Source organism: Amblyomma maculatum, chromosome 1 (genome assembly GCF_055883805.1).
Source record: "Amblyomma maculatum isolate TAMU_Amacu chromosome 1, ASM5588380v1, whole genome shotgun sequence".
Lineage (NCBI taxonomy): Eukaryota > Metazoa > Arthropoda > Arachnida > Ixodida > Ixodidae > Amblyomma > Amblyomma maculatum.
In genome coordinates this window covers 120,084,576-120,104,248 of record NC_139344.1, presented here as the reverse complement: position 1 = coordinate 120,104,248, position 19,673 = coordinate 120,084,576, and the positions used below count along the sequence as shown (strand labels likewise).

The following is a 19,673-nucleotide window of genomic DNA, read 5'->3' as shown; positions in this document are numbered from 1 at the left end:
AAAAATGTTGCAAGGTGCAAAAGTGTTATGATGATGCTACAGAAATTATGAAGTGCAGGAAAGAAACGAATGATCGTGTCTTCTTTCAGATGTTTCTGCCAATAGGTAACGAGGGGACACACGGGCCAACGCCAGATGTTAGTTTCTTTCCAGCGGTTAAATATATATATATATATATATATATATATATATATATATATATATATATATATATATATATATATATATATTTATTTATCGGGAGCCCGTAGCATTCCTTACGTGCTGTGAATCTGTAAACATTGAGACAGTTTCGCTTCTATCGCGCGTTCATTTTACCCGAGTGAGACCCGCGTTAGTTCGGTTTTACATCGTTTTGCGTAGTTTACAATTTGATTTTGAATTCTACACGTAGATACCTTTTCAACGATATACGATTTGATTTTGTAGCCTAAAGTTCAATTGTTAATGAAATCACCTAATTAAAGTTCATTAGCTAATACCAGCAAATCGTATAGTGCAATATCTCGTTCTCAATGCAAGCTATTTAACGATATATGACTTGATGCTGTAGCGGAAAGTTGAATTTAATACAAAGAACTAATTTATTTCTTTTTATTTATTTAATTTTATTATTGGCAGCAATTAAGGCTTACAATAAGTCTAATGCAATTATACTCGACATAAGCTATTCAACGACATTCAACGTCTGCATCAGAATGCATTACAGTCGGTATGGATCCACCGCTTTAATTTGAGTTATGTATGAATTATAACTAATTTAAGGAGCTTAACATTCTTTTAGGGCTGTCACGACGTGAAAAGGGCAATAAATAATCCAACGTCGGGAATTATACGACATGCAGCAACGGAGGCGAAGTCTCGGCTCGCTGCCAGTCGATATAGCCAGGCAAGTGTCGCGCGAATTCGTGGAACTCTACGAAAGCTTTAAACGCAACTGAGCTGGCGCAGTTGGTGAATACACTAAACCGTAACACGGATCGGCAGCGCAATTGGCAACCCCTCTGAGGCACAAATAGACTTTCCGATGGACACAATTGAGCCGGCCGTGCATGGGCTGCTGAGGTTTGTGTTCAATGCATGCATGTCCCTGAACTTGTAAGTTGACCCTAAGCTGGATTTTGCTTTTTAGGCACCGTTTAGCTGATAAGTCACGTTCACAATGTTTGGAAATACAAAGTACTGAAAACTTGCACAGAAAGCGGAAACAGGAACGTTCGAATTACACCGCTACACCGCGGCAGGCGCTTCAGTGTTTGTCGTTAGGTGCAGTGAAAGCACGCTGACCTCATTCCATTTCTCATCTGCTAATCGCCTTCAATTTATGTGCTTGCAGCTCTCGAGCCAGAGCTTTTGCCTGTTGGAGCAGTGGAGACTTTGCATGCATATTAGAAGTGCACTGTCAGATAAAGAACGTGCGGTGCATGACCGAAATACCATTGTCGGCTGCTTAGTATAGTTACAAATATGAGCCAAATCACGTCTATAGTTGTTTCTCTTGAAAGTGAATGGCTGCTTTAATTGATATAGCAAGCGTATTAAGTAAACTCTAGGCAGTCGCAGCAGCCTAGCGCAACCGATGTTCACACTGGCGAATGCGACTTGCGGGTTGCTTTCCACATCGTGTCCACCTTGACTGTTCACAGCATAGAGTAAAGCTAACTTACGTTCACGTCAGCTGAGCCGCTTATTGGTTTAGCGGTTTGCGACCAGCAGTCGCGGGGCTGGAAAATCGAGCAGTGCCCGAACGGCCCTCGACTGTCGCTTTTCGACCGATGCGAACGGTCGCGCGACCTCTGCGAGTCGCAAGTGTGAACGGGCCTTACACAGCTGCCGAAAAAAATAGCACAGCGGACGGTTTGTCTTGCGATCACAAATAAACACGCGTACAAAGCTGGATCACGGCCGGTCTCGGGGGAGAGCGCGCGCTCTCTCCCTCGAGACCGGCCGTGGCTGGATGTACTCTCATCTCTGAGCCGGCGGAGCGGCCAGCTTAAAGCAAATGGCGTTTTTCTTGAACCAGTGCATTCATGCTAGCTCCTGACCGCCCGTACCAATCGCACCGTAACCTCGTTTCGTGCGGTTTGAAAGAAAGCAGTACAGTTGCTTGTCCGTGGCCCCCTACGACGCAAGCAGCAATAGCGGCGGTGACGATGTTTCGGGACTGATGGTACACGGCAAGATCAATGCCGCATGCTTTAATAGAACATTTCGCCAGAAGGTAGCCGCAGCGCCTTTTTTTTTTAATTTTAGGCTACTGCTGGTTCACAATGATGTCTATGATGCATGACGACTCTTTTAACGCTCACGAAAGGGTAGAAAGAAGCTGCGAGACATGCGCTGCAGCATAGGCAGAGCCGCCGTTGTACTACCCTACCCCGTCAGGTTTTTATTGGCCGCCACGAGGTGGCGCCACCCAGGGGCGTAGCCAGGGGGAGGGCTAATGGGGATTCAGCCCCCCATGAAATTTTGTCATACTGTCATAGACCGCAGACTAAAACAACCACCAGAGCCGAAAATTAATCTGGACTTCGTCTCCAGTATGTCTTTTTCGCGCTCAAAAAGAAATTTCGGTGGGAATAACAAAAGCAAAAGATGCATTTAGTTTTCTGTAATTGTTCATCGGATCATACAAATGAGACAAGCCAAACTATCACATAAGCTGACAAAGCACGTAGAGATGGGATGCGTGGTGAAATAAAAAAGAGAAAAACTAGGAGGGACCGTGAAGCCACATGCGCAACCTCCGCAGGCTAAACTCGATCTTCTGATGCCGCACTGTCTTCTCCCACTCGGCCCTCTTGTTCGCACTAAATCTCGGTGTTTTTAGCCGCTATGTATGCTCCGGTAGAAAGTCTGTTGAAAAGGTCTGCTGAGAGTCCTCGTCTGTTCGCAACAATTCAGTTTGTTAGAGTGCAGAGGCTGCATTATAATCAAAGTTATAAGCACACTAGAGGGAGTGAAGGCAACCATCTCATCTGCGGGTCTGTCAGGAAGACTCCGTATTCGAAGTAATGTTGATTGTACGGCAGGAAAACTAGCTATGATGAATTTTCAGTTCTGCGTTTGATAAATTAATCAAATTATTTTCGTCTGAAACAATATATGCGCAGAATACTCGATGGAACGAAAGCCCCGGACGGTACTATTCTTCCGTGCAGTCTTTACATCCCGGCATGCAGAATTTATGGTGCATTTGAGAGCTGACATGTTGGTGATAGGTATCTCGATACGGAGGAGGCTGAGCAGCAATGTCAGCCCCTTCGAAAAATATTTCTGGCTACGCCACTGGCGCCACCCTATTCAAAATTAATGCGGAAAACAGGAACACAGGAGGCGTCTGAGCCCCGCCGGGGTGGTGCAGTGGTAAGACGCCCGACTGCTGTCCGGAGTTCCCGGGTTCGAACCCGACCACGGCGGCTGCGTTTCGATGGAGGCGAAATGAAGTAGCGTCCGTGTGCTGTGCGACGTCAGCGCACGTTAAAGATTCCCAGGTGGTCGAAATTACTCCGTAGCCCTCCACTACGGCTCCCTTTTCTCTCTTTCCACCTTCACTCCCAGCTTCATCCCTTCCCTTACGGCGCGGTTCAGGTGCCCACATAGCAAGTGTGACAGATACCGCGCCTTTCCCTTCCTGTGAGGAATCTGATCACCAGCCCTGTGCCCAGCAGTACTGCAGTATTTCAATCCGGCCTACAATGGCGAATGCCCGCCCTGTGGGTGCGCATTTTCAGATGTATACCATATGGTGTGAGCTTGCCCCTAGCCCCGCCTACTCTCCTTTCACTTCACCCACCCGAGAGAGCTGGGAGGCTGCCCTGCTCGGTTGCTCTACCTTGGAGAGCCAAAGTGCTCTCGTGGCTAGGGCCCGAACTGCCGTAGAAGCTACACGAGTGTTGCTCTACCTTGGAGAGCCAAAGTGCTCTCGTGGCTAGGGCCCGAACTGCCGTAGAAGCTACACGAGTCCCGGACTAAGGGTTCCTCCTAAACTTTGTAAGAGGTTGGCCTGCCCCCCACCTTTCTTTTTATTTTTTCTCTCTCATGTAAATATTATCTAATAAATGTTTTTCACCACCACCGGTCTCGAGGGATAGCGCGCTTCTCTCTTACGGCCTCACCAATGGGGTCTGTTTCCACCTCCCGCCGCGCTTCAGTGGGGTCGCCACCGCCCCACTGCTGCTAAAATCCCTTGATAATTTGAAAGTAGCGACACTCTCCTCCGCGCCTTGCTTTCCTCCTCGATTCTCCTCGCGCGGCGGCGGCGAGCGCTGCGCACGACACGCTTTTTCTCTTTGGCGCCCGCCGGCCGGCCGCAGCAGTGAGTGAAGCGCGAGCTTTTGGGTTAGGTCTGCGCTCCAGGAGCGCACAAAAGTTTTGAAAAATTGCGAGAAAAGCATTGAGAATGCCGAAAGTAACGTTCATGAATTGATTGGTTTCTTCTTAGAACTGTTTGAATGGGGAATACTGATAAACAAAACTTTCAGGCGAGTTCTGTGCTGCAGACACTTTTTAAGTCACATGATAAGGTGTTTTACTTTGTGCACCTAATCTAGTACTGCTTCTGACTTTGCGTTTATTTTTTTAGAGTGTGAAATCTGTCACCGCGGTAAAACTTCGGAAAACGATCCAGCCTGGTGCTTTGAACTTCAATATCAGAGAAGGTCAAAGCAGGACTTAGTCTATTTCGCTACTGTCAAGCTATCTGTCTAAGCATAGTATATGTCACGTGATCAACCGTGAGATTGGATTATTGGTTAATTGTTAATTGTACATGTATTTTATTCAATTACTGGGCTAAATTATTTGATATTTAGTAAATTGCAATTAAAATCAAATTTTAGCTGCAACATCGAACCGTATGCCGTTGAAAAGCTTAGGCCAAGTGTAATGGCACTGTGCTAGTTAGCGACCCGCAATAATCTGCGTTAATTAGTTAATTTTGTATAAAACCAAGCTTTGAGCCAAGGAACAGGTTTGCCACGGCTGTCTTGATATGATGCTGATGGAGGAATCAAATAATTTTATGAGTACGCGGCCACTCACTGACTTCGCGTGTGGTTAAAAGACAGCAGGGTACACTGGGAGAAGTGTTGGCCCTATTGCCGACCCACTGAAGTTCTGGGGAAAGCATGCTGTGGCCTCCTGCGCTATGTAAAAGAGCGTAATTTCATTGAACGCAACAACTGAATAAAAAAGAAGAGGGGGCACATAAGTCTTCAACGTGCGGAAATGAGAAAGCATATAACTGCCAATTACCTATTGCTATCCTATATCTATCACTATATCTACTAATGCCGTCAAGTGACGTATCATAACTGTCACTATTCGCAACGAACACTATCACTATCCGGGCCTATTACTATCATTTACTATTAATATCAGTAACAGTCACCATCATTAGCTATCACTACCCATAACCATCATTATTTAATCTGATGCCGTCCCATGACCCATTGATATACTTCAATTTTCAATGACTTACGTTGTCAGTCATATCTCCATCACCTCATAATATCTGACGAGACAACTATACATTGACTTTTAATTCTTATACTTTCTTCTTTTTTCATAAATGGAGGTGGGAGAAGAGCAAGCCACAGAAATAACTGACTACTATCAGCGCGAGGTTCATGTCTCTGTCGAGGAGGGCTCCTTTGCTTCAGGACAGGTCGGTGAGAGAAAATTGATGGAACTGCGTTGGGCCTCAGTCTTTTTTTCCGAGTTTGTGTAATATTGGCGGCTCAAACCGGTCTTCAGTGAAATGTAGCTAGAACATATAGCGATGAGTTAATCACTCAGGCTAGGTGAAAAAAAAAATCTTCTTGCATACAATTGAAATGAGTAATATGTTACAGTGCTAAGAATTGTTACTCGCAAAATGTTCCCCTATTTTTACATCATTACTATAATCATTATTGATTGTTTAAGTTTCATAAATACAGAAAATTGATGCAATGATTCCGGCTGTATTGATATTGATGGGAAAATTACGTTTCTCGCAGTAAATGAATACGCGGAATCGCGGTTTTAGAGCTCAAGCTTTCAAAGCGAAGGTAACCTGCCAACGCCTAGTAGTCATGGTCAAAGTGAAGCATGTGTGATCATGTGAATACCCCCTGCACATGGGCCGTATCCCTGATAAAACGAACTCATACTTTTTAACCCACGCGTGCGTCGACGCATGGCAGGGCACATTTAAGAATTGAAAAAAAAAATACCGTACGACCTAACTAGTGCAGATTACCCGCAATACCTTGGGTTTACTTGCCAAAGAGTTTTTCAGGACCAGCATTCATTGCTCCTGAGTAACCGGCGCAGACTACAAGTACAAGCTGGAGAGACTAGCTCCTCTACAAGCCCCAATTTTTATTTTTAGTGAAGGAGGCCAGGGATCCTAGCATAATCGCGACAAATGCAATCGAGAGACTGTACTTTTCCAGTTATCACTGACAACAAAAAGCAGATTATAGTGCCGTATTTCTGACTACAGAAGTCGACAGCATGTGAAATGATGGAGCCTTGGAGCCTCGCAGAATATTCAGCATGCTGCAGAGGACAACCTTATTTTTATACAATAAACATGTTGCCGCCGCAAAAATATTGAGGAGCAAGCAGGAATAGAAAACGCAGCGTCAGGTGACGCGTTATTACGGGGAGTGAGAAAGGCGCATTACGTCGCAAACAACCCTGTTCTTTCTAGGAATAAACTTCTTTCGACTAATCTTGTGAATCCATTGACTCTTGCGCAAGCCGTCACGCATGCCTTGAGGTATCATGAATACCGCATAACCATCTTCAGGCAGCTTGCTGCAGTTGTACGCGCAACAGCACGGCATAGAGCTTGCACGCTGCAATAAAAGCACAGCGCGCAATATTCGCTCGCCGAGAATAGGAGAAAAATGGCGCGAAGGAAAAAGAAAACACAAGACAAACGCCGGACGCGCGTTGGTTTCCAAGGGCAACGGCAGGGAGACCAATCGTCGCTCAGGAAATCGGGTGGAGAGCCGGCCTTCAGCGAAGGGGCGCGCAAGAAGCGAGGAGGAGGCGAGGAGGTAGCGCGGCGGAGGCAAAGTTCAATCGTTGGCGTAACTTTCAAAGTATCAAGGGGTTTTAACTGCTGCGTCTCTGCTACCGCCGTTCACGCGCAAAGAAACGCGCGTTCGCTTTTCGCTCCGCCCGCGTCAGTGTCAACCGGCGAGTCCTGACATTTCGCCCCTTATGGTTTTTACAAATACGCCATAATCAGCGTCTAAGATTTATCGTGTACGAGGAATAAAATAGTCTACAATCCGCTCACGCGAGCGAGCGCCTTCGTCAGTGCGGCCAAGCACGGTCGAATGAAGCTTCGGGTGCACTTCCTTCAACATTGTTTGCCCTAAATTTTGTACAAAATTAAGTTTACGAGGTTATGCATGTGGCGTTTGAACGTTGTAAGCAGATATAGCGCGGCCTGACGTGAGTACTGTTGGGTGGAGATGCTGTACGTCAACCGCTGCCGTTTTCATTTACAGCAAAAGAGTTACCGGCGAATATTCATGGCGCGTCTCAGATTCAGAGTAAAGAACAAAAATTTACGCATATAGTTAAAATTTCAGTTGTCTTGTGGAGTGGGCTATTCTAGCTTCGTTCAAAACAAATCAGTCGGTTGAAAGACAGAAGCTGTATATGTAATCTCGCGAGTGACGCTCGTCTACGACAGACGTAGTCAGTTTAATACATAGATAAACAACTACTTTTAATTAAGTAAATGGGCATCGACAGTTATGCAGAATTTAAAAGAACGGCAAACAATAAAAAATTGCTTTTTAAAGTTACACAGTGTACTACATATTTATCAATTCATCAAAACGTTACTTCCGGCTAGAAAATTCAGTCTCTATATCTTCCTGGACGGTTTGTGCATATAGGGAGCTGGCCTGTAGTTTATGTCCGTCACATTCAAGGCATAATTGACAAGAAGGATTCTGAGAATTTTTTCAGATGTCAAAGAAGCGGATCATAGCATGGATATTGCCAATTCCTTCTGGGTAACTCAGCAGTGGCGAATTCTCGATTGTGCTGGTTGATTCAGCGATAACATTTTTGTGTGGTAGGTGCACGAGAGCTTCTTTAAAAACAAAAACAAAAAAGAACCTTGTAAAATAGGGCAACTCTGGTTTCGGATAATGCAGTTCACTAGAATTCTTGTCCTCGTAGAAGAGTGCACATGGGGCTGCTCCTTTCGCTAGCTTCAAGAAGGACACACCCGAAGTCACTGATTAACTTACCAATGGATCCAGCGACGTAAGCTAAACCGGAATATGTGACAGTGGGCAATGGGATGACAGGAGATTGCTACCACAATTCCTTTATTTCCTCGGTTACTGATAGCGGCAGAGCAGAAATGATTTCTTCGGCATCGACGCAAGCTGCCTTGATTTTAATCCGAGATGAAACGTCCGTCATGACAACGTGGTCAAGTGCCGCGCGCTTTTACGGCCCTCGCATCTAGCACGTCGTTCTCTCCGCACATTAGCCTTACTTCCCCGAAGAGAGCCTCAATGGGGTCGCTATCGAGTTTCCTAGTGAGGACGGAGCCAAGGTGCATCTTTCCGCAGGAGGCGTTTTACTACTTGTACAGTGATGAGCAGCATTTCTGGAAATGTTTCTTCAGTGAACGTTTCCTTATTTAACGCTTTAGAAGTTTCTTGGATGCTTTCGATATAGCAAGTGAACTCTTTTGTTATGCAATCGAGTATCACCTGCGTCATTTATTGGCCTCTGTTTACCGCTTCCAGCACAAGTGGTGTCATGAATATCAAACTATTTTTGATTGTTTTCTTAATAGCTTAATATCATGTAAAGAATTGATTAAAACAACATTTATTTGCAAAATTAAAATAATGTTTAAAATACAACACATTTGCTAATACATGAATTATAATAACATTTAAAACTCAACCCTACAATGTTTAATTTGACTGTTATCCTAATACTTTATATCATGTAATCATTTTGCAACTTGCATTACATTTTTATAAAACCATTTTCATCCTCGGTGCTACATATGGATGGTTTCGCATCTGGCGCTGAAAGACAATTTTGCTGTTGCGGATGAGTTGCTGCTATGTTAGCCTTGAAGAAGCTTCGATGTGATCACTGCTCATTTATATTTTTTTATTCCTATTCTTGTACACGCTTGGGAAAAATTATGATTAAAATGGACAAAAGTAGCTACCATGCCGCAATGTACGTCATATGCTTGTCGAACGTTTGTGTTGAGCGACAGTATTTTTTATATAAAGGCTCAGTCCACGTATTTAGTACATTGACGACATGCCGCTGCAGCATCTACCTTGTGTTCTTTCATTTAGGGGTTGAATTCACCACGAAACCCGCGAGCGAGAGCGCGAAACCAGGCAAAAGCCACCCGCCGCCGCTGAAGCACACGCGGAGCGAACAGAGAGCAGGTCGCGCCCCTTGCGGCGGCGGAGAGCGTAACTCAGGAGAAACGTTCCCACTGTTCCCGCGGCGATTGAGAAGGCCGTAAGAAAGAGCGCGCGCTCTCCGTCAACACCGGCCGTGGTCTGACATGGCCTCGAGATCGAGCAGAGTCGCCACCTAGCGTCACAACGGCGAACCCTACTCAGTGTGGCACGGCCTTGAGGATTATAACCGGTCTACCCGTACACACGCGCATCACGGAGCTTCACAGATTCGCTCAACTCCCACCAATGGATGAATTTATTGCTACGCATCGAGCCAATCATGAAACTCGCTTGCGACACACACCCAACGGGCACCGCCTCCTTACTCGAATCTTTGACGAAGCAAACCTTCACTTGCCTATCACCTTAAAGCACCATAGACAGAAACATTGGTAACAGATCCAAAACCCCTTCCAACCAACACCAAAGGGCCAGGAAGAGATCACCGACAACGCCAGATAATCGATACGCAAGACCAGCACATCGGTCTCCGCATCTATACCGACGCCGCCCTATATCATGACGATGACACCGGCATCACGTTTGCAACCTACCAGGAGGGTTCACAGCAGCACGCTACTAGTCATAGTGGTCGCAGGCCCTGGTCTGCAACTGAGCTCGAGTTAACGGCCATCGACGAGGCCCTTCAACACTGTACCAAAGGAAAGATCGTTTCATCCACATCTGCACCGACAGTCAAGAGGCTATAAAAACTCTGCAACCTCAGTGCAACACCGCTTCAAACAGCACTGCTGCTACCTGCGAGAGACCTCACAAGTCTCGGTACGGATTCATTGGACACCTGGACATCGCGCACAAGGAACCGGGAACAGGACGGCCCCCAAGGCCACTGGCACGAAGCCAGAGGAAGACCGCCGGCATAGCCTTGATAAGGGCCCTTCCAACTCGGACCACCCGCCTCCCTCATCATACCGGACTCTGTCATCCCGCGGCTTAAACATGAGCGGAGGGGTTTGTTGCGGGACCTTGTCCCCGGTATTACTCCTCCGATCCCTTCCGGCCTCTCTCGTCCAGCCCAAGTTCTAACTCACAAGGCGCGAGCCGGTGCAGCGTACACACCGGACATCCTGAGTCAATGGCGTCGAACCAAGATCAGCTGCCCCAACTGACCTGCTGACTCCGTTGACCTGCAGCACTTGGTCTGGACCTGTCCTGGCACGGCTGGCCTCTGCGCACGCTACACATCTGCTCACCACATTCAGACTTACGAAGACTGGACAGCCCCCAATACCAAAGCCAAGCGTAAGCTTAGTGCCCTTCTGGACTTTATGTCGGAGTCTGGCGCCCTCAACCTCCACCTGACCTACCCCTTCCCCTCTAGGCCTCAGGTCGTCCTCATGAATAAAGGTTTATGAATGAATGAATGGCCGGCCTCGAGGGGTGCTCTCCCTTGAGACCGGCCGTGAGTGTGGATGCGTGTTCGCGTCGCGTGCAAGCCGCAGTGATTTACGTGCGCTCGTGCGGCGTGCACAACAGTGCTTTTTGTTTGTTTCACAGTTCACGTGCGCTTTTGCTTACCTATCTGTCTCTTGCAAAAGAAATATGAACAGGCTATTAACCCACGCTTCAGTAAAAAAAATACTTGTCCATATCGAGTATGTCACGCTGGAAAGAACATCATCAGTCGCGGTCTTCGACGCTTGAGATTCTTTGACAAGCGGTGTTTCAAACGAAGCGCTGCTATCGTTAGGCCCCGTGTCAAAGCAAAACATTGCTGCCATCAATACAGCTTAATGCAAACGCTCAAAAATCATCCCAAGGACGCGGGATCGAATCCCGGCCTCGGCGGCAGCTTTCCGATGGAGGCGAAAAGCAAGGCGCCCGTGTGCTGTGCGATGTCAGTGCACGTTAAAGAACCCCAGGTGGTCGAAATTTCCGAAGTCCTCCACTACGGCGTCTCTCATAGCCTGAGTTGCTTTGGGACGTTAAACCCTGCAAACCATCATCATCATCATCATCAGCCTGATTATACCCACTGCAGGGTGAAGGCCTCTCCCATATTTCTCCACTTAACCCGATACTGTGCTAGCTGCATCCACTTGACCCCTGCGAACTTCTTAATCTCATCCGCCCACCAACACCACCACCTGCAAACCAACCAACCAACCAATATATACCCGTTTCTGTTTGTTTGGAATACCGCAACTACTGGAACATGCGACTGCAGACTGCTGCATAACAAAATCCCGTTTGAACAAGCCACTCTGTGCCTTCTGTATCCACAATAGAGTTGCCTGAGATTTTTTTTATTATTATTTGCTGTTAAACCTCTGTCGCGGTGTCTCAGTGGTACGGGGCTCGACTGCTGATTTCGAGAACTGGGGCTCCGATCCCATCCGTTTCGAAAGGCGCTCCTCGGCTGTGGGATTTGACTGCGCATTAAAAATCTCACGTGGTCAACGACACCAAGGTCCGCCCCTCCATCATCCGTCATATAGCCGATGTCGCTTGCTGCGTTAAACCCAGATATGCATTCTTTTTTTTCTGTTGAAGGCTTCTGCGCATCCGTAACAGTGGTAATATGCACATTTCGCTTTAGAGAAATGCTCGAACGTTTGAGAAACAAATCCTTCCAGCACCTGTTACACAAAATATTTCATAATACACGTAGATTAATGTACAGTACTCACGGATTGAAATAGGACACTCTGAGCGCGTGGCCGTCGCTGCATGCAGCGCCGCCCGTGGATGCTCATGGAACCAAGGTGCTGCACTGTGGTATAGCGCGAGGGGGAGAACATCTAAAAAGCAGAACTGCTCCTTCCGGTCGCCAATAAGCCGGCTTGTTGTTTACCACACTGCCTGCGTGGCGCTGCAAGGCTTGCGCTCCGAGTGTCCTATTTCAATCCGTGAGTACTGTACACTAGGTAGCCCATTAGAATCATTAGAACCCCTTTCGTCTGAGCTGTCTTTCGAGCTAACTCGTTGTTTCTGACAATTGGAGTAAAATAGCTTCATATGGGCTTAACCATCGGTGTTTAGTTCGGGAAAAAGGGCATATATTTATAATTAGATGACAAGATGAACTCCATTTCTTTCAGGATAGTTTTATATCCGACACCTGTTTTGGAAGTAAACGACAGAGCCGCCCCAAGCCACAAGCTCAACAATGATTACTGTGATAAAGAAATCTTCAGCCTTCAAAATTCCTTGCCAGAACATTACAGCGACCAAGCGCAGTTTTTACAATGTTTTCGCAGCTACTGATTCGTAGCTTGCACTTCAACGTTACTGAAAGTTAATCGCTGATAGTCCTAAATTTTGTCAAGTGTGAAAAAGTTCTGTTACATGGTGACATTCATTGTCATTGGAAGAAAAAAAACACTACTAATTTACAATTTATAAACATCACACACATCAGAAATTCATTATACTTCCCTCGGTTTCAGGAAATCATTGAGTCATTTCACAGTGTAGCACTACCAGATTTAATTTGCCGCAAGAAGCATCCGCCTTGTCGTGAGCTCGGCAAAATCAATCCACTCACCCCTCTACACGTGAGCAGTCAGCTTTCCTGTGGGGCGAGGTTTCCTGTACTGTAGGCGTAATCTCATTTTTGAGGAATATTTGTGTCTGGTTGTCTAGCCAGGGTTGATGTCCACTCAGTCTATGGCAACACGCCGGGCAGTATGCTGTCAGTGCTCCATTTAACCAACTTAATCCTCGAGTAAAGTACGATATAATGAACCAGGCTGCTGTCACCCGTTAATAATTAGAGAGGTATTATTAACGATGCGCCCTTAACGATGCGCACACTCCCAGACACCCTTAAAGTGAGTGGGGGTAGCTGCTCCGGTCGCAAAGGAGATGCCCTCGACCTGCGTGGCAAGCTCAGCCGGAATTCAACTACCTTATAGTGACAGAAGGGGGTGGTCGTTTGGTGCCCAGCTGTCGCCGGTTCAAGCCATAGTAAGGATAGGAGTCAGAAGTAACAAACAAAACACACTTTATACACAGCAAGAGACGATACAGAGAAATACACAACACTAAAATTGCACAGACGAGAGGTTCACAGAAAAACAAACGCTAAGCTTACAACTAGAGAGGTATTCAATAACACAGAGGCTTTAAAACACGGATCAAACACGAGAGAGACACATAAACAAACACCAAATTGTTCACCGGGCACTGTTGCAGTCCGACGCCTCGAGAGGCACGATGTGGCCGCCATGCAAGACGAGCGCCTCTCCCTCGCAGGTCCGTGGGCTTGTCAGCAGCGGGTGATCCCCGAGAGTCCAGTTGTCGCACTTGCGAACACGCCGCAAACACTGGCTGACTGACTGACTGACTACACAAGCGTCGCGGCCTCAATAAATAGGGCGCGCAGCGTCTGTCTGTTAGCACGCGTCAAAGCTAGCGTGCACACACACTTAGCTTCGCTGGTTAGAGCGCTCCCTTTTCCTCCCGTCGAGCCGCGCGTCGTCATTGGCTAGGACCCGTAGAAAATTCTGGAGAGCACTGGCATATTCCAGACTGATGAATCACTGTCTTCGCCGGGTGATGAGAAAGAGGGTGACGGCTACGCGTACAAAGCTACGCGCTCTCCCGCGCGGGAAAGGAGGCTTTTCTCAAACTTCGTGGAAACTTCCAGGTGGCGCCGTACGGGCCTCGCGCCTAAAGCCCCTCAATAATTTGAAAGTAGCGACACTCTCCTCCACTCCGGCGTTTTCCTCCTCGAATATCCTCGCCCGCCGGCTGCGCGCACTGCACACGGCACGCTTTTTTGGGCAGCGCTCTTTCGCCGTCCGGGCAGTTGGCTGGCCCATGCGCGCGCTCTTAAGTTCGCGCTTTTTCCACACTCTGTTATTGAATAAAATCACGCGTAAGATACGCGACACGTTTGACTACCACGAGCCACATAAGTTAGCGTCTCGTACGCGCAATGAAAGGGCCAATAAAGAGCGCTTGCGGCACGAACAAAACCACTTGCTGCATACATCTCACAATCCTTTTGACTTTTCCATACCGTCTGTCTCAACACGGCATAGTATATGAAGCTTAATATTTACAATATATTTGAACAATCCAGAATATTTTCAGCATAGCAATTGTTAGTTAAATTTAGATTCACCTCGAACTAATTTTCGCGGAAGTACAGTTTATGAAGTTGCTCACGAGTGGAGTTTTAGTAGTGGGATGTTTGCTGGGAACAAGCTGGGATATTTGCTTTGATGGCCGTCCAAAAAATTTTCATTAACGTTCAGGAGCTTGGCACCGCGCAGTGCACATGCAACGGCTTAATCGATTTTGTAGTTGAGAATTTGCACGGCGACTTTAAAACGAATATGAACTTTTTTCTATTAAGCATGAGACGCCTTTTGGTCGGCGACATTGAGGTGGTGTCGAGCCGAAATCGAGAGCCAAAGATCCAAGCACCGATTTCCCGTCATCCAAGGAAAGCGTCCGCACCCCAAAGCCCTCTCGACCACCGAAATTTGGATTCGACTTCACTGAATTCGCCATACCCAAATTATAAGTTAGACATCGATTTTGGCCACATTCGGATGAGGTCAAATTCAGAGAGTTCCTGGGGCTGCATTTTGTGGGAGGTCCCGAAATTTGGACGTAACTACTGAATTCGCCATATTCAAGTAAAGTTAGACACCAATTTTCGCCAGATACGGACAAGGTCAAATTTTAAGGGTTTAAAGAGAAATGTTTGATGTGCTGATATATAGTTTTGCGGACACGTTCTGTGGACGAGTTCTCTACACGCTTTCCTGCGACATAAGCCTATTAATGCTTAATAATCTCCCTCATTGCACGCGCTATCGTTGAAAAGCGAGAACTAGGTTCAGAAACTAAAGTAGGTATTGTATGCGAATGTATGCGCATTGTATGCATCAGCCGTCGCTATTATAGCACGTTGAGCGGAACCATGAAGTGAAAACAATAACACGCATAACGACGCAAAATGATCAGTGAATTAAGTGAGATTGGCAGATTAGTGATGCGCTAGCATGCAGTATCAGTATACACAGTCGCTTGAACCCCGCAGAGATGGGCAGTCTTCGTCGGCGTAAAGTTCTTGCGGCCGATATTGTGCAGCCACGTTTTTCTTCTGTGTCTTTCTTAACGCTCGGAATCGCGAAAAGAACAAAGCCTTTTTCACTCTGGCACTGAAATGCGCAGCAACTGGGCGTAGTGCTGCACTAGAGGAGCGCGAATAACGCGAAGGGCAAGCCCGCAACGTCAAGGAGCTCGGTCGTAGCAGCGGCGGCTGCCCAAAAAATGTCGCCGACGAAAAATAAAAACACAAAAAGAGCGAACTTATCGCGCGCTTTTCTCGAAGACCGCCCGCGGAGCCGCCCGCGGAGCCAATCACCGTCCGATGGGAGAGGTGAGAGAGGAGAATCGGCAAGGGTGCGCGGCGCGGCGGCATAGTTCACAGAAAGTCGCTACTTTCAAATTATCAAGGGGTTTTACTCGCGCCGTGCCGGCTTGATAAAAATGTGCGCCGATTTCGTGACAGCTGCATCGATTTATCTAAAGTACTGCAGGTCAGACCCCGAACCTTATATCTCCGTGGGCTTGACACTAAATTTGCCTGTCTCCCTCGTATAAGACACGCGCACGCTGTTGAAAAGGCGATAATATTGTCGCGGGTTCTTTCGCTACCCGGACGGCAGTCAGGGTCAAAGGATGGAGCAGCAATGAGGCGCAGGAGGCAGAGAATAAGCGCTTGACCAGGCAATGCAGCGGCGGCCCAGAAACACGCGCACTCCGCACGATCTTCGTCTTCTCCCCTTCACAACTGACATGGTTAGCACGAGTGACACTACTCCTCCCCCTGAAAGGCGCATCGTCCCGATGCGCGCTCCGGCGTAACACCGTGGGCGTAACTGAAATGTTAATGCGAGCAGAGCGCAGAGTCAGAATACGTGGTCCTAGCGTTCACAGTAAGTTTTGAGGCGAACTACGTGCACCACTTCAGAATGCGCGGGCCGACGAGATGTGCTCGGAACAATCGGAAGCGGCGAACGACCTCGTATGGGCCAAAGTAACGTTTTAGGAGCTTCTCGCTGAGACCGCGACGGCGAACGGGAGTCCACACCCACACTTTATCACCAGGTTCGAAATGAACCTCACGATGCCGGAGGTTGTACCTGCGTGCATCGACGCACTGGCGGTCTTGGATGCATAGTCGTGCCAACTGTCGGGCTTCTTCCGCGTGCTGGGTTACCAGTTGGACATCGTCGTAAGAGTAGGCCTCCGGCTCAAGGGGAAGCATGGCGTCAAGCATGGTAATCACCTATCAACCATGCAACATGCGGAACGGCGAAAACCCGGTTGCTTCCTGAGTTGCGGCGTTATCAGCGAACGTTACGTATAGGAAAGAATGTCGTCCCCTGTAAGGTGCTCGACGTCCACATACATAGATATCATGTCGGCCATAGTCATATTAAGGCGCTCAGTGAGCCCATTCGTTTGGGGGTGGTATGCAGATCTCTGACATTAGCTGGGACATGAACGCGACACCGCGATCAGTGATCAAGACTTCGGGAGCACCGTGACGGAGGACGATGGACTCGACAAAAAACTCGCTACGTCAGCCGCTGTCGCAGAAGGCAAAGCTTGCGATTCAGCATGCCGCGTGAGGTAATCCGTGGCAACAGCAATCAAGCTTTGTCCCGAGTTGGACGTAGGGAAAGGTCCGAGCAGGTCCATGCCTACCTGCTGGAACGGAGTCATAGGCGGCGGGATGAAATGAAGATGTCCTGCAGGTTGTACGGGCGCAGTCTAACGTCTTTGACATTCGCGGCAAGTCCTGGTATAGTGACGAACAGTCTTAGCAAATTGAGACCAGTAATACTTAGAACGAATTCGTGCGAGTGTTCGGCCGTACCCCAAATGTCCGGATGTTGGGTCGTCATGACAGGCGTCCATAATTTCATTACGTAGATCAGCCGGAACAACCAGTAGCCAAGATTTTGCACTCGCTGCGAAGTTCTTTTTGTATAGCACATTGTTGCGAAGGCGTAATGCGGGTAGAACGCGCAACACGACGCGTTGAATGGTGCCTTCTTGACCTTCCAGATCGGCGATTACTTCACAGAGTTCAGTGTCGTGTCGCTGCCGCATATCGGCCGTGCTTATGCTGCCTAAAAAAGTGTCTTCATACTCGTCGTCTTGACCGTCAGATGCTGATTCTATAGGAGCTCTCGAGAGGCAGTCGGCATCTGTGTGACTGTGACCGGATAGTAGCATCGAATTCTTGAAATCGAAGTGCCCATCGTACAAGTCGCCCTGAAGGGTCTCTCAGAGTGCTGAGCCAACATAGAGAGTGATGGTCGGTAACCACCTGAAATGGGCGTCCGTAAAAGCAGGGTCTGAATTATTAGTCGCCCAAACTACCACGAGGCATTCTTTTTCAGTGGTCGAATAGTTAGTCTCTGCCTTCAATAATATTCGACTTGCGTAAGCGATTACACGCTCAGTCCCGTTCTGTTTTTTGAATGAACACGGCTCCGAGGTCCTTGTTGCTGGCGTCTGTATGAACCAGTCTCGGCGTCCTGGTCAAAGTGCCCGAGTACAGGGGACGCTGCTGTTCATTCGACCACTGGAAGGCGACGTTCTCCTTCGTGAGATGTGTAAGTGGTGAAGCGACATGAGAAACCTCCGCACGGCGTTCTTGTCCCATGATGTGGGGAAGGAGGCTACAGAGGCTGTTTTATCAGGATCTGGACGGACACCTGCGCTACTGACGACGTAGCCAAGAAATTTTAGTTCATCGTAAGCAAACTTGCACTTTTTTGGCTTCAGAGTAAGGCCTGCGCTTCTTATAGCTTTTAGTACTGCTTTCAGGCGAAGATGATCGGAGAACGTGCTTGAGAAGATTACAACATCGTCAAGGTAGACCAGGCAAATTTACCACTTCAGTCCGGCCAAGACGGTGTCCATAACGTGCTGAAAGGTTGCTGGGGAGGTACAGAGGAGAGGCCGAACGGGTGATCAAAGCAGTCTTCTCTCGGTCGCGCTTATCCACTTCGACTTGCCAGTAACCACTTTTAAAATCGATGGATAAAAAGTAACGGGCATGTCGTAGATGATCAAGTGCGTCATCAATGCGAGGAAGGGGATAAACATCCTTCTTGGTGATGTTGTTTAGGCGGCGATAGTCAACACAGAATCGAAGAGTGTCATCCTTTTTTTTTACTAGTACCTCTGGAGCTGCCCATGGGCTGTGCGAGGGTTGGATTATATTGTCGGCCAGCATTTCTTGCACTTGGTTCTGAATAACTTCGCATTCTTTGAAAGAAACCCGGTAAGGCGACTGACGAACAGGGTGAGCAGCGTCATCGGTAATTATTCTGTGTTTGGCTATGCTCGTCTGGCAAACTCCGGATGACGTGGAGAAGCAGTCTTGGAATTCCGCAAGCAGCACTGTCCAGACAAAAATACAAATTCTGTAGACAGTTTTCGGCATTCCAGCCGTTGTGGCGGGCCATATGTTCGTACTGTTCCAGCCAGTCCTCTAAATCTTCGGAGGCATCGCCATGAAACGTGGCAGTCGTACGAGGATTCATCGGTAGATATACCACGGACGGTGCGAGAAACGAGTCTGTCTGCTGGCATTGGGTCGTGGTACTCCGGGCAGAACCGGAGTTCGGCAACCGACCAAATTCAGGAGCAAGCCCTTGAAGTCGCCGGCTGGCACGTATCTCGGCCTCCTCGTCGAAGGGGCGGCGGCTGAGACTTGGGAGCGGACTTAGAGTAACGGGCGTTGAGGGGCTGTGCTGCATTTACCCGCAACACCACCAGAATGTCACGGGTTCTTTTGCTACCCGTACGGCAATCCAAAAGGACAGGGTCAAAGGACGGCGCAGGAGGCACAGAACAGGCGCTTGACCAGGCAAAGCAGCGACGGCCCAGAAACACGCGCACTTCATCTTCGTCTTCTTCCCCTTCACAACTGACACGGTTAGCACGGGTGACAACATATTGTTACGACGGGGGTTTGACGTCGGAGCGCTGCACAGGTACAGGAGGCAGAGAACTCAGCTGGTGAACGGCTGTGAGTCCGGGCACGAGCACGAGAGTCTCCTCGTCTTTCTCAACTTCCTTTTTCCTTTTTTCATCTATTTGTTTTCCTCTTCTTCAGGATTGCTACATTTCCCCCCGGGACAGCCGAAGCCCCCCCTGGGCGAGGGAGTTAGTCGTTCCCACGGGATTGGCACGGCTTCA

The 19,673-nt window shown here is 48.0% G+C and overlaps 1 protein-coding gene across 2 annotated transcripts in view; it reads left to right on the top strand.

Annotated features, from left to right (window-relative positions):
• The first annotated feature begins 839 nt into the window (after positions 1-839).
• Positions 840-19,673, top strand: part of LOC146203723 (protein phosphatase Mn(2+)-dependent 1K-like) — a 122,688-nt gene continuing 103,854 nt past the window's right edge. The window contains exons 1-2 of one of the 2 annotated variants that reach the window (XM_084588895.1): positions 840-1,065; positions 5,579-5,668. In XM_084588895.1, coding sequence (XP_084445021.1) covers positions 5,631-5,668 — 38 coding nt within the window. In that variant the 5' untranslated portion in view covers positions 840-1,065; positions 5,579-5,630. The remainder of the gene's footprint in view (positions 1,066-5,578; positions 5,669-19,673) is intronic. The other variant, XM_084588896.1, reaches the window with a different exon arrangement.